This window comes from Esox lucius, chromosome 2 (genome assembly GCF_011004845.1).
Source record: "Esox lucius isolate fEsoLuc1 chromosome 2, fEsoLuc1.pri, whole genome shotgun sequence".
Classification (NCBI taxonomy): domain Eukaryota; kingdom Metazoa; phylum Chordata; class Actinopteri; order Esociformes; family Esocidae; genus Esox; species Esox lucius.
Window position 1 is genome coordinate 25,213,082 of NC_047570.1, and position 15,261 is coordinate 25,228,342.

Consider the following 15,261-nt stretch of genomic DNA (forward strand, 5'->3'; position numbering starts at 1 on the left):
TGACACCTGTATCCAAGCAGTCATCTGTTTGCCAGTTAGCAGCCAAGCCTTTCATGCAACAACTTCATTCTTCAACAACGTGTGCGTCTGCCTCTAAAGCCCCAATGCCACATCTGCCTGATCTGCCAACGCTACTTGCTGACTCACGTGGCCGGGCGAGGGGAATGTCACGTGATGGGATGAATCAACAGTCCCACGTGGTCGGTCGATTTGTTGGAAGTTGTGGGGCGAGTTGGCGTGTTGCTTAACACCAAACTTGATCTGCGTCCGTCTCGCTGTTCATTAATTGCTTGTGTACAGCTTTGCACTCATTTGTTTAATTAGTGTGGGTGGCTTGGCCCCCAAAGTAGAGGGTGGCAGGTGATCGGGGCGGCTGGCGTGTTGTTGAACAGAGCTTTGTGATGTCGTTTTCACCGGAGGGGACGGGTTAATCAAAGACATCTCTCAGACATTTTCCCGTTCGCTCCGTTGCCCCCGATGCCTTCAACAGCACAATATTGCTATAATTACCATGTAAGTGATGGTTACCTCAGAAAACCGTTGTCTAATTTGTCTGTCTTTATCCAAAACAAGTGTGTGTGGTCTTTCTGGCAGTGTATGTGCCCTGCTACCAGGGAGCCTGTGGCCTGTGTGTTTGAGGTGTGAATTGGGATGTCCCCCCCCCCCCCCCCCCCCCCCCCCCCACCCGTTGTCGTTGTCAGACTCAGCCCCATAGCACGTTTTGCCCTCTCATCCTCTTGGCTTGGCTTCCAGGCTGCATGGTTGGAAAGTACCTGGAGAACACGTTTGAGTTAGCTTGGAATGTTCCATTGAAGGGGAAGAATAATGTTGTTTCATCTATGCAGACGAGACAAGCCCAAAAGCTGTTCCCACACCTCATGTACATGCATGTACATATCTGGTTTGGAACTTAACACCACTGCCTAATCACAGGATCAGACAAATGGTTAGCCTCATTTTTGGGGGGTTGATGTTCCTGATTCTGTGCATAACATCCTAGTATAGCCCCACCCCCTCCCTTCCAGATTCACTATTTGTCCTTGACTCTGGGAACAAAAAATCCAACTGTGTTAAATTGCTCCCAGCTCTTAATGGAAGCAGTAATTTCATAATTACACTTTTCCCAGTAATAGGAGAGGGAGAGAAAGATAGAGAGAGAGAGAGAGAGAGAGAAATGTCATTAAAGCACCACAGACATTTAGGGCCACTTGTTACAGAGACATTTGGGTCATTAAGCGTTGCTTTTAATATGGAAACAACATTGGAGGATTGGGAAAGACAGGCAGTGAACACAGGGAGGGAACCATGGGCAATCTTTCTGGTCAGACACCAAACCAAAGAGCATGATGGGAGGCAGATATATGGCATGCATGGGAAACAAATAACAAGAGCATGGAATCATGGTCCATTACAGGAATTCACTGTGCATTGTTCCTCCCTCACCAGACAACCAACTGTATGTTTTCCTGTTACATACCTCGGCTTAGTGCATCAAGGTGAGCCAGTGAACCGTTTGAACATTGTCTCGTAAAGCAGGTTATTTTCTCCTTTGTGAAGAAATTGGAATTTGAAATATGTGTTCCTGTATTGACCCGGCAGAAGCCGTAATTGGCTAATTACTGATATGTTTCATTAGTTAATGGATGGCTAATAACAGTGATTTTCTGGATGCTCACATCGTTATAGATCCCCTCGTTCACTCTTACTCTCTGTTTTTCTCTCTGTGTCTCTCTTTGTACAGTAGGGAAGGTGGAGGGTTTGGTTTGATGGGGTTGGATTGTTTTTTATGGGTGTAGCAGAAAGGGTACCATGTAATTAATCTCACAATGTCGTTGAATAACCTGATGTGACATGAGGTACACACACATACACATACACACACACACACACACACACACACATGCCAACGCTTACACCTACCATGTGGTCCCACACCCAGCCTCCACCCAATAGTCTTAATTATAACCTCCATACACCGCTGGAACACTTCATTTCATGGCAAGCATATTGTCTCTTCAAGGCTGGCGTGTGGGTCATAAATTATCGTGAAGGTGAAGATGTAAGTTGGAGGAGATAGTTATGAACATTTCATCTGTCTGCCGTAGTCACTGCAGCTGATCCTGTCAGCACATGGGTTCTGGAAGAATTACACAGGGTCAAAATGGGAGAGAGAGAGGCTGTGTGTGTGTGTGTGCGGGTGTGTGTGCATGCGCAAGTGTGTGTGTCTGTGGGTGTGCATGCGTGTGTTTGTGTGTGTGCGTGTGTGTGTGTGGGGGGGGGGGGTGGGGGGGCTTACTTGGGCAGACAGGTAGGACCTACCTGTCACTATGTGGGACGTCTCTGCTGCCCCTGTCACCCCTGCCCCCCCCCGGCAGCAGCCTCTCAACCCTGTAGAGGTGGTGTGTGCGTGTGCGTGCGTGGCAGTGTAGACAGCAGGCTGGCGGTCCCCAAGCTGTCTCTGTTCATTACTGCTATAGACACTGGGACACGGCAGGCAGGTGGCTAGACCCTTACCTCTCACCTACTGTGATCATCTGCTGTAGTGTGTGTGTGTGTGTGTGTGTGTGAGGGAGGGAGGGAGAGAAAGAAACGGAAAAACCGAATGAAGAAAGATTCAGTATGTTTGATCGTGTTAATGCAGACATGAATAAGTTGAGTTACTCTGTCTGTTGTAATTGGGGTTGTACTACTAGTGAATGCCAGTGAGCAGTACCTGTGTTGAAATGTAGAAGTGCTGCGCTGGTTGTCCTTGACTGAGTAAAGACCAGACCAACCACTCCACCCTGCCTAGCAATTCACAGAAAAAGGACATATTGAAAGACAGTCTTTTCTCCTCCAAGGAGTCAATCTGCAGATCCCAGCGAATTCTATTAGACCAAAATCATGGCTGTTAATTAGACTTCTAACGACGGTGCCTCTTGACAGAGGAATGGATGGCTTCAGTACAGATGTAGGATAGAGAGATATCTCCTCGCTTTCACTTCCTTTTACAAAGGCTGCCTGCGAAATGGGTCATCAATCCCACAGTGATAAATGTCTCTTGGAGTAATGACTGTCTTATCGCCCCAGGATTAGTGCAGATATTTGTAATTAGTGTACCCACACAACTCCCCGACAGATGTTTGAGAAGCACCAGCACAATGTTGCGGCCTGGTTACAGCTGAATGGGAACTTGTGCAGATGAATAGGCAACGCTGGGGATTATTATGCTCTACATATTGACTTGGCATAGGTGAACTAGCTCTGACTGTTCTCAATATTCTGACTGTACTGACTATGCTGAATTTTCGGACTGTTCTGACTACTGACTGTTCTGACTATACTGACTGTATCGACTGTAGTAACTGTTCCGACTGTACTGACTGTTCTGGCTGTTCTCACCATACTGACTACTGACCATACTGACTACACTGTAGTGGTTTGTTCCTTAGTAACACATAGTGTTTCTATTGGTTAGCACACATATGATGCACTTCCGCCTGGGGCCCCAGTCTGCATTGCCCCAGCAGGATGTCCTCAGCCTGAGGTCCATCTAAGTATGCCACATTTCCACTGGTGCTTTACCCCGGTACTGGGGCTGCACCAGTGATTTATGCTAATGTTAGCTCTAGACCTTCCTGTTTCGACTATACGTTTGGTTCCTTGGACTTACGGAGGGGCTCAGGTGGGGAGGGGTTTTTGATTTTCAGCTATGAAAAAGGAAAGGTGATCTTTTTCTGGTAGTAAAGTAGAATAAACAATAACACCCTGCTCAGTTTGTTTATAGTACAGCGTTTTAACTTAAGTAATGAAACTAATTTCTTCTTGTTACAATTTCTTCCTCTTCTTGTTGTTAGGCTATAGGTTCTGCAGGCTACGTCTCAGTCCCAGCACTCTTTTTTTATTGAGTCAATGGCATCGTACCACCTTCTATTGAGTCAGTGGCATCGTACCACCTTCTTTTGAGTCAGTGGCATCGTACCACCTTCTGTTGAGTCAATGGCATCGTACCACCTTCTGTTGAGTCAATGGCATCGTACCACCTTCTATTGAGTCAATGGCATCGTACCACCTTCTATTGAGTCAATGGCATCGTACCACCTTCTTTTGAGTCAGTGGCATCGTACCACCTTCTATTGAGTCAATGGCATCGTACCACCTTCTATTGAGTCAGTGGCATTGAGTCAGAACCACCTTCGGTCGTTCCAAATCTTTCTGTTGTGAGTATTTGCTTTCCTGTACTGTTGCTTTATTTTCTTTATTTTGTCAGGAATCTGTTTGTTAGATCGGATGAAACCCATCACAAGAAGCCTAAGACTAATGATACACATTGCTATTCGAATAGCACAGCATGCAGTGTTTTTACAGTATGTAACGCATCAAATCCTAAAGTCCGGGTCTTGGCACCAAGTGAGGGCCAGGCTACTCAGCCTAGTGGCCGACTGGTACTGGCCCGTGTCAATGGAAACTGAAAAATGTCTGGACTTGAGGGTAAAACACCAGTGTTTGGCACCAGTGGACATGAGGCATTACTAAACTTTAGTGCCATGGTGAAAGCCATGATAAAAAGCCATGATACAGGCCCTCTCCTCAGGCCTGCAGGTAGCTACACATATGCCAGGAGGGGTTACTGAATTCACTTTTAACTTCACTTTCTGCAGTGTTTGGGACTGAGATTCGCTCATCTTTATTTTGTCTTTATTTCCTCCTGCCCTCAAGAAATCATAGTGTAATGTCTTGGGTGGGGCCCTGTGCATGGTCAATTCGAGGGCGGTGTATAATAATATAATCAGCTACAAAAGGCAATATCTGTGTTAAAATATAGTTGTTAATGAACAGTATTTCAATGCAAATAAAATACAAAACAATGGCAAGTCAACCATCAATTAAATAATGATCTACATAATTGAAATTGATTTAGGTTATTTCAGCCTGCAACAGTAAGCAAAGCACTGCCTGTCTGTTTGTATGTAGCAGTAGCCCTTTATAATAAAAGTTGCAATGAAAAGTGATGCCCTGAACACCTGTGTGTATGTAGCATAGCCCTTCAAAATAAAAGCTTCCGGTGACCCAAAATACTGGATTAAACGATTAATCATTACCTAAACAATCACTCCTAACTCTCCATTATGTTAATGTTATGTTTCAAATGTGAAATATCCCCATCATCATTGCTGTCCCTGTGTTTGTGTATGTGTGTGTGTGTGTGTGTGTGTGTGTGTGTGTGTGTGTCAAATTGGGTGGCACACACACACACATACTCTGCGTCCTGCCTGCCACTGACAGACGCTGTAAGCAGATGCAGGCTGGGCCGGTAATGGCAGGTGATTATAAGTGGCACCCATGCCAAGCTAATTAAACCCCTGGGCTGACAGACTGTGTGTGTGTGTGTGTGTGTGTGTGTGTGTGTGTTGGCATCCTGGCTGCACAATAATTGTATCTTATGTGCCTGGGAGGGAGAGCGCAGCTCACAGCGTCATTTGTTTGACAGTAGGCTGCATTGCCTGGTCAGGCCAGCAGAACAGAGACACTACATAGACCCAGGCTAGTTTGAGTTAGCTTTGACATCCTTAAATGCCTCCGTCACAGATGGGACAACTCTGGTCTCTGGGCCAGTATATGGATAACAGCAGTCTGGTCAACACTGCCATGTGGGTATGTAAGATGTGCTGGATTGGAGAGGAATTTTGTCCCTTATCATTACATTTGGCAGTATAGGTTAAGAGTAGCTGTCAAAATATTGAGTTCAGAATGGTGTGTTTTGTACGGTATAAACTACTTTCTATACTGTGTCTCTCACTTACAGCCTTCCTTTAATGAACTGCCACGTACTGTGATGTAAAGGACGCGCTGCGGAGGGACAAGGACAGGTCTCCATGGTGATGTGGGGGGGTCACAGCCCATCCAGCTGGACAGTGACTTTTAGAGCCTTGCAGAGGTCAGAGCTGCACCAGGAGGCCTTCCTGCCCTAGCTGGCCCACCTGTACACAGTGGTCTGTTTGTCGTCCCACATGACACACTGAGGCACACACCTGGCTGTTGGGTAAAAGGCCAACATCCTGAATATTAATAATTATTGCTGAACAAATAAAATACTGTGTTTTAGTGGTCATTTCCACGTAACAAAATGTAACTCCTGCTTTCAACGCAAACCATCGAAAAACGGAGAAATGGGAAATCCAGATTGGGGCCCCTTGGAGCTATTAGGATGAAGGACAAATATAATATTTCACCTTGTTGCCTCTGGGATTTGAGCTAGCAGCCGTAACTGGTCACAGTTAATTGTTTGTTGGCTTTAATTACCGTAATGTAATGTTTGCTAGCATTGGCTTGCATACTTACAACTACAACACCAAGTTACAGCTGACTAAGTAAATTGATTTGATGTGTAGCCAGCTTATTTTGAACACTAGCTAGCTAGATTTTGGTTTAGAGAAACAACCTTTGCTAACTTTAGCTGACTAGCAAGTTGGCTAGCTGATTTTTTGCCTTGGGCTGCTCCCTTTCTACTGCATACTGTTTCAAAATCAGTCCAGGACAGGTACATCAACAACATGACACCTTATTTCCATCTCATAATTGTAAAGTATAATTTTTAATTTTTTATTTAAATCTGATGAGACGCATTTGCAAATGCTTTTTTCCAAAGCTTGTCAGAATATTTCAGCATTGTCCCTATTTCCCAGACTATCTTTAGTGGAAGTAGGATGAGGCAGGCATTTGGCTCTGGGTCCTGTATATTTTATTTGGTAAGAATAGGGTGCAATGCCAGGATTCAGTTTCTGTGAAAAGTGTGGCACTCACTACTAGTTGGTCTAGATAAGAATATGCTGTATTACTTCTATGTGAATAGGAGGCTGGTGGCATCAGAGACATCAAACACATGTATCTAGGGCTTAAAACATTGATTTTCTCAGTGCGTGTGTGTTTATGTCTGTCGACTTTGGCCTCACGGCTGCTAAGATGCCTTATCTGTATCTTCAACCCTGTCCAACTAATTAGGGTCCATATTTACTTACATTCTTTAGTTTTGTTTTCCCCTCTCGATAGTCATCTCTAACTGCTGCTGTTAAGGCAGTTCTCATTAACAAAGTGATTTACTGTGTTAGCAGCACATTTAGGAATAACACATAGAGGGGGAGAGATCAGTTCTTAAAAGAGGTCACTGCAACAAAGCATTTCCATGAATGAGTCATTAGAAGGGAATGTACCACCGGTTTTGTTGATACTGTATTCCTTTATTAATTAGTGATTGAGATACAGTAGCATGTTGCTTTGATAGGAAACAACGTGAGCTGGTGACTATTTTGAGATGTAATGTCTAAATACTTGTTTTATTTATTCATTCTTTAAACTTATATCTTAGGAAAGATTGTCCAGGGTTGTTGGCATTAGAAAGTTAAAGGCGCAGGGTATTCATTAGAAGTTTTGTTTCACTGGGTCATTGGCTGTGACCTGTCACTGTTGACCCCAGAGCAATAGGTCCCCTCAGTTAGACAACAGTCAACACTTGTCACCCCTGAAGAGATGGATGGACATGACCAGTCAGCCACACCCTGACACTCTGACTTCGTCTTCTGTCAGACCCAGTTTCTGATTAACCAAACATATTTTACATTTGGCTAAACCATTGACAAATGGAGGAAAACTCACACACAGCCGCCTCTGACTCTGTGTGTTTGACATGGAACCCAAAAGGCAGTGTAAATGGTTAAACAGAACAGGAATGGAGGTGTGAGTGTGCATGGCGGGTCAGCGTTAGTAAATGACCCACAAGCTTATGGCTAATGTTTATAGGAGAGGAGTGGGGGTCTGTTTTATAAGAGCGTTACTGACTGTTATTTAGTTAGTGAGGGATTCCCAGACACAGCACACTGCATCCTGAATGGGTAAATGCCATTTATTCAGCCGGTTAGTCTGGGAAAACATATGGTGCCATTTGGAGGCCCAGACTGGTTCATGCTGTTCTCCTGTAATTACTATGGCCTCACCCGGCAACATGGCAGCACAGCAGTATGGCAGGGTTGGTAGTAGGTACTGTGTCCTGCTCTGTGTCTGTGTTGTCTTCCAGCTCAAGAAAGTGCATAGCCAGGCCTTAACATACACGAACACACCCCCACCCTTAACACGCTAACACCCTTAACACACGAACACACCCCTAAACTTAACACACACTAACACGCCCCCTCCCTTAACACACACTAACACGTCCCCTCCATTGACACACACTAACATGCCCCCCACCCTTAATTCATGCTAACACCCCCTCACCCTTAAAACAGAATAAAATGTCCACCCATGTGTGTGCATCTGTGAATATTCCTTTGTTTTGTGTGTGACTGCTGTAGTGTAACAGAGACTGGGACCAGATTGTGTGTGCTGTCTGTTGGCAGGGCAATGAAGGTGTCGGCTGGGAGGGATGTTGTTAAGGCAGGGGGAATAGTGTGTGTTTCGGCTGGGAGGGATGTTGTTAAGGCAGGGGGAATAGTGTGTGTTTCGGCTGGGAGGGATGTTGTTAAGGCAGGAGGAACAGGCTGGCTGCACTGCAGGAAGGCCCTGTTAAGAGCCACTGCTGGGAATTTGGCGGAGCCTGTGTCGGCCAAAACAAGGGGGACTTCCAAACTTGGGATGAAGACATTTCCTCACCCATTTATAAACTCTGACATCCTCACGTCTGTTGCCCCCCGCCCCCACTTCCCCATACTTCACCACCTTCTCCCTCTCCTTCTACCCAAGCCACCCTCATCACATATCCCTAACTCGTATGTTTGAGGACATCTCTGCATCGGATGCCATTTTTGATGTCTTTCAATGCAAATACACCATGTGAGAGCACTCTGTTAAATTAACATATGCTGCATGTATATTTCAGGGCCATTTAAAAAACAATTCTTCCTGGGTAAATGATATATGCTGAACAGTGAAGGTGCGGGTTCTTTACACACTGGGGACACCTGGGTTCTTTCTCTTACTTGGCTCCATCTCTTAGTTTCTTCTCTAAATGGGTACCTTCTCCTACTGGGTTCTTTCTCTGAGTTCATTCAGTAACTGAGTTCCTTATCTGGGTTCCTTCCTCTCCTGGGTTCCTTCTCTGCGTTCCTTATCTAACTGAGTTCCTTCATTGGGTTTCTTCTCTGACTGGTTTCCTTATCTGGACTCCTTTTCTTACTTGGTTCCTTCTCTTGGTTTCTTCTCAAACTGGGAAGAAACCAATAGAAGGATTTTTTCCCCACTATCCTTACTCATTAAAAAAAATGTATGTAGTTGACGGTAGGAATAAGAAGGAAACGTGTGAACAGTAGAAACAGAAGTGAAGACGGGCATTGAACCCTGGTTAATGTTCCATCATCAGTAAAGCCAAGTGGGCCAGTTCCAGTGGCAGCCATAGAGGCCCCAAAAATACCCATAAAGGCCCATACACCTTGTTCAGACAATCTTCTTGCCATTATTATGTTAATCTTACTCTCATCTGTCCGTAATACCCTTTTCCAGGACTCTGCAGAATTTTAAAGGTACTTCTTAGGACATCCTATATAAATTGTGTTGTGCACTTTGAAAGTTTTCTGCCGATGGTGATGTCTTACACATCCATTACTACCTCCTGGAGAGTGAACCTGATATTTACCAAACAGTTGATTGCACTTACAATGCATACAAATACACTGGCCTAATAGCAAACAGCTGTGAAGTGTCCAAATACTTTTTGAGCCCTAAAATGGAGGAACTATGTTCTAAATGTGCTGACCATATTGAATATGAATATAAATACCGTTTCAAATGAAAGCTCACAGTATGGATTTTAGCCAAATAGTTATTTTACAGTTTCCAGCAGGTCATAAGTACTGGAATACAGAGCAAAAACATATCTCACTATGCAAATACTGTTGGAGTTCACCTCCAAATAGACTGAACCACCTCATGTTCTCCTAATGCGCACACACACACACACACACACACACACACACACACACACACACACACACACACACACACACACACAAAGGTCCCGGTGTAGAAAGACATAACACTAGACAGGATCTGACGGTTTGATAATAGGATTCCCCTCTTCTAAAGGACTGGTTTGTTGCTGTTGTAGCATCTACTGTATATAGTCTGTGTGTGTTTTTTCAAATGAACTGCTCTGCCAGAGATGAGTGACTGAATTATTCAATGCAGCATGTCTCACAAAATGAAGCAAAACCGTGCTTGGATTGTCAGTGCGGGTGGAAACTGTGTACCAGTAAACACAGACTAAAAGGCTCTTATACATTATAGACAAGCTTTCTGAAAACACTTCTCATATGCAAATGGTCTAACACTGACTACAGCTAGGGCTTAATATGAATCTACCCATCCATTTGCCTACAGTACCACGTCTCCAGAATAAGAAATGAGTCAAGACAGTTTATGTTTGTATTGTCTCAACCTAGTGGAATGGGGTGGGTGGGTTGGTCTGTATGGATAAAGCATCGACCTGCGTTCGTGGTGATGTTTACTTTAAAGATGAAAGCACCGCTACCACAGAACAGACCCATGCCTCTCTATGGAACCTGTCTGTAGGGATGTATGTGATTAGATGTGCCAGTGAAGACAGTGTTTCAGGTCTTCCATTTATTGTGCTGTGGGTGACTGCAGGTCAGTATTTGTATTAACCCACATGTTAGTCGCTTGTCGACCTCACATTTCTTCTCCTGCCACTAGCATTTCTCATTACCACTCTGACCTTTGGAATGGGATGGAAGTAACACCTGACACTGTTATGGCAGCCTATTGACCTTTATTAGCCTAGCCTAGCGCTTATCAAACATATGTTTACGGGATATGTGTTACTGTTTCCACCAATAGTTTGCCTAGCAACGGTCAGGTTGGAATGTGTGCAAATAGAGAGCAGTCACAGAAACACAACTTTTGTTGTTTTGGTTCTGTACTCCAGCACATTGGGTTCGAAACCTAATCACTACTAGGTTAAAGTGCAGACTGTCAGCTTTAATTTGAGCATATTAACATCTATTCAGCCACCCACACACATACACACACGCATTCCACACAAAGTCAGTCATACATACTTTCATGCATCACATGAACTCACTCAAAGAATATTCACACACGCACTTCACACTCATATAATTTTTCTGTCACGAACAAATGACGTTGTCCTTGAGTGACCCATCCAAAGCCTGGACATAAATCCCATTGAACATCTGTGGGGAAACCTAAATATTGTAATCCACCAACCTTCCCCATCCATCTGACAGAGCTTGAGGGGATCTGCAAGAAAGAATGTGAAAAACGGCTCATATTCAGGTGTAAAAAGGTGGCAGGGCCCAAAAGACTTAAAGTTGTGAGCGCTGCCGTATAGTATAAGTTCTGTTGTCAGCACTGAAATATTTAACTTTTAATTAAAAAAAATGTGCACATATTTCTAAAAACCTTTTTTATTTTTGGTCATTATGAGGTGTTGTGTGTAGATTGATGGCAAAAAATATAATATGAATCTGTCTTTAACACAACATTAAGTGTTGGAAGGGAAGGGGTCTGAATACTTTTCGAAGGCTCTTTACAATATATGTCTGTCTTAAAACATATTACATTTTTCAATTAATAAAAAACAATTATAATGTGTATTATCTATCTGCTGCATCCCTTACCTACATGTTCATAAACCTGTATTATCCCCAAGACTAAAATGATACTGGGCAAGTTTAAAACAGAAAGTGCACTTTGTCTATATGCAGATCTCTGCATCTCATGAACAGTCCTTTCAAGTCAATATACCATTAGCCTAGAACCAGTTAGACTATGCCATTAGCCTAGCACCAGTTAGGCTACACCATTAGCCGAGCTTGCACAGGTTAATAATATTCAGACCTACAGGTCTAGTAATATTATCATAATGGTCCCCATTAGCCTAGCATTGATTGGCTAATGTTTACAGAACTTTCTGTTAGCACCAGCAGGCCCTGAACGTTGAGGCTCTGTAGTACATAATGATAAGGCCTAGCCTGTAATAAACACTGTCTCGTAAACACAGTGCTGTTGCGCCCCCACTGGCCTCAGGGGCTTGTAACTGCTTTATAACACATTTATTACCTGTTTAATGGCATGTGGGCTGAGTTGTGAGTCATAACATAAACTAACTGTAATATGATTATTTCTTTCTGACAAATGTTGGCATGACTAGCTGTAAGTCATGATTATGTGCAAACCTTTGAAGAGCCTGACATTATTGTAGCTCAATTAGGCTATTTCTGTGCTTGGCATTGAAATATAAGTGTGTGTGTGGGGATATGGACGTCAGTTACTTTGTTATACCAAAGCACAGCCACACATAGAACTGACAAAGGGGCAGTGTGGGGAATCAAGTCATTTGAAGACATGCTGTATCTCCTATCTTTACCGTAGGAGGCCTGAATACATTTACGAGTTACAAGGCAGCATAATGACCCGTAACCCTGAGCTATTTCAAATGGAACTGCTGGGCTTTGAAATGGAATAGCTGATGTGTTCAGAGAGCCCACTGTCTACTTGATGTGATTTGGACTGAAATGCAAAATCCAAGTTATCTTTATATTTTCATCTTTGGATGAGAAATGCAAAGACAATGTTTTGGCTTCTGTTGCATTGTAGCCAGTAGTAAAACTGTTTTCTGAAACTTCTCAACTAATTGCTAGCTTTCTGGAACTGTCTACCGAAACTTTTATCTTTACAAATATATTCACAGCCATATAGCAACAGAACAGTTCCCAATACGTCTCCACTATTGAATGTCACAACTATATGTTATCCCATTCCTGGCATTGCTGGGCTACATCATATATTCACCACCACTGTAACATACATAAATAAAGGGTAAGAACAGTATCTCAATTAATTACATTTATTTTACATGTCACTTTGTACATCAGCCGCTATAACGAAGTATTCCTAAAGATATCCCGCATAAAACCACAATATTCAGTTGTTTTAAGTGAGGCCTGCAGATTTGTCATCATATAGACAAAATGCCTTCTGTATATCATTAGGTTTTATTAAAGTAACCTCTAGGTTTGTAGATATCTAATTTTGCATTCAATATTGTCTTCAAGTACCAATTTGAGCTCTCTTACCTTTTGTTTTCATCTGTCAGCAAATCATCAAGGTATTCATCTTTTATGTTTTGGAAAAAATTGGACGAGTGCTATTTGCAGGGACCTCCTGTTCCACCGACCCAAGATTGGGGAGCTGGCGTGGGGAGAGAGACACAAAATTGCAGAGTAAATCAATACTGAGGCAGTAATGTTAGGAGATCCTCTTTCAAAGAGAACGTTGAATTTGTAAAGCCCTATGTTTTTGATCTCTTTCTCATTTCATTCCAACCTCACTTGTTATCATAGTTGCTGTTGTTTGTATGTTATTTTAGCTTCTTTCCTAAGTAGCTATTTTGCAATTTGGACAAAAATACAATTAGAACGACATCTGTTTCCATTGGTCCTAACGTCAGACAGATGGGTGAGTCTATTGAAGCCATACTCCTAGTCTTGGGTCCTGCCAGGTCTGTTGGTTATGCTTGTCTCAGTAATGTACATGGTATTCAATATGGAATCAGATTCTGTAGGACTACTTTGTCGATGGATGTGTAAACCTCTAAAGAGCTCTTGACAGGGATAAACTGGCTCAAACCACTCTTTCATGTTTTAAAGCGTGTTGTCACACTTTGGCCTTGACTGAGATCTAAGAGGACGCTAGTCCCCCACATATTTCCCCAGGGATAAGAGACCCACCTCCTTTCATGCTGAACCTTAATCTTGTCTATGGTTTGATTGTTATGCATATGGTATCCGGCATTAGCCTTACTAACCATGTGTCACACCTGACCATCATAAATCACCAGAAGTTTGTGTCGATGGAATGACCACTGTGTTGCTTCCCTAGTAGAGCGAGGCCTCTGCACCTTTTCATGAGTTACCTCATTCCTTACATGTTCAGATCATTCCCAACTTCGTACAGGCTCGGGAACTTACACAAACAGCTAGCCATGTCTGAAACATCAAAGAAAGTCATACACAATATGTCACAATGATGCTTCCCATGTGTGTAAACAGCTTTCCCACCAACCGTCTTTGACTGCACCTCTTCCAAGGAGTACCATGTCATGTCAATTCTCTATGTTGCCCTGTACCTGACTGCCCCCCCCCCCCCCAACTCGCTATAACCCTTTCCTGTCTGTATATCTTAAAGATGGAGATAGACAAAGAGAGGTGATATGATGGTGAACGGCAGAGTGGGGTCAGAAGGAGGAGAGAGGATGAAGGTTCCATGATACAATGAAGAGGGAATGAGAAGGGCTGAGACGATGGGGAGGGAGAAAGAGAGAGAATGAGGGGACAGATGTAGAGAGAGAGAGAGAGAGAGAGAGAAAGGGAAAGAGGGGTGACACGATGGAGGAGAGCTGTGTGAAAGTTGGACAACCTACTGGATTGGGTTTCTACGGGACACGGGCAGTGTGTGATTGATCACACTGTGCAGACTCTGACGGACCTCCACCCCACTTAAGCACAATACTTGTTTGGTTTTTTTCTTGCCCTCGTCTTGTCTATTGACAAGCATGCAAGTACAAACATCTCTGAGTCAGTTCTTTATCTCAAAATACACCCAGGGGCGGCTGGCCAAAACACTTCTTTCTAATATAGGAAAATTGAGCTTCTTTGAACTCGGGGTGTTTTTGATAACTACTTGGTATGCTTCCTGAAGGATAACCTGTGGGCTTGGCTTCCCAAGACCTAATCCCTTTGATTAAGTGCCAGGGCCAGATAGCTCCACACTCAATAGACCCAGCCTTACCTCTAATTCTCTCCTTCTCATCTGTAGGCTTCTAAAGAACACCACTCTGGTCGACTCTCAGTAGGTGAAGCCTCACTCAGTCCTCCTAGTTAAAATAGTCCAATCTCTTCTAAGGAGCTGTTGGTTTGTTGTTTTCTTGAAAAGTTCTAGGCAGTAGCCTCCTCCCCCATATGCCCTCTCCCTCCCGCTCTTCTCCCTGACAATGTTCCTGTTTTGGGGTCAGAACGGCCCTCCTTTCCCCTGGCACGTTGTGTTTACCCGTGAGTCATGGCTGCACTGATGCCTCCCTCTGAAGGCTGAGGCGAGGAGGGAGAGGGAGAGGGCAGCTGCCTGGAAGGCCATGGCCTCTCTATATGAGTAACCCAGTAGCTATGGGGTGATTAGCTGTGGGCTGTTCTGTGTGTGTGCTGGCAGATGCTGGCCCCAGAACCCAGCTTCATTTTCAGCCCCAGTCCCAGACTG

At 43.8% G+C, this 15,261-nt stretch overlaps 1 protein-coding gene across 3 annotated transcripts in view; it reads left to right on the plus strand.

Moving 5' to 3' along the window:
* Nucleotides 1–15,261, plus strand: part of fto (FTO alpha-ketoglutarate dependent dioxygenase) — a 128,016-nt gene that overhangs the window by 64,654 nt on the left and 48,101 nt on the right. Inside the window, exon 10 of one of the 3 annotated variants that reach the window (XM_010892666.5) lies at nucleotides 5,786–6,059. The exons of the other annotated variants lie outside the window; for them this stretch is intronic. Within the exon in view, the coding sequence (XP_010890968.4) occupies nucleotides 5,786–5,816 (31 nt within the window). The 3' untranslated portion in view covers nucleotides 5,817–6,059. Of the gene's footprint in view, nucleotides 1–5,785; nucleotides 6,060–15,261 lie in introns of those variants that run through there. 3 annotated transcript variants of the gene reach the window in all.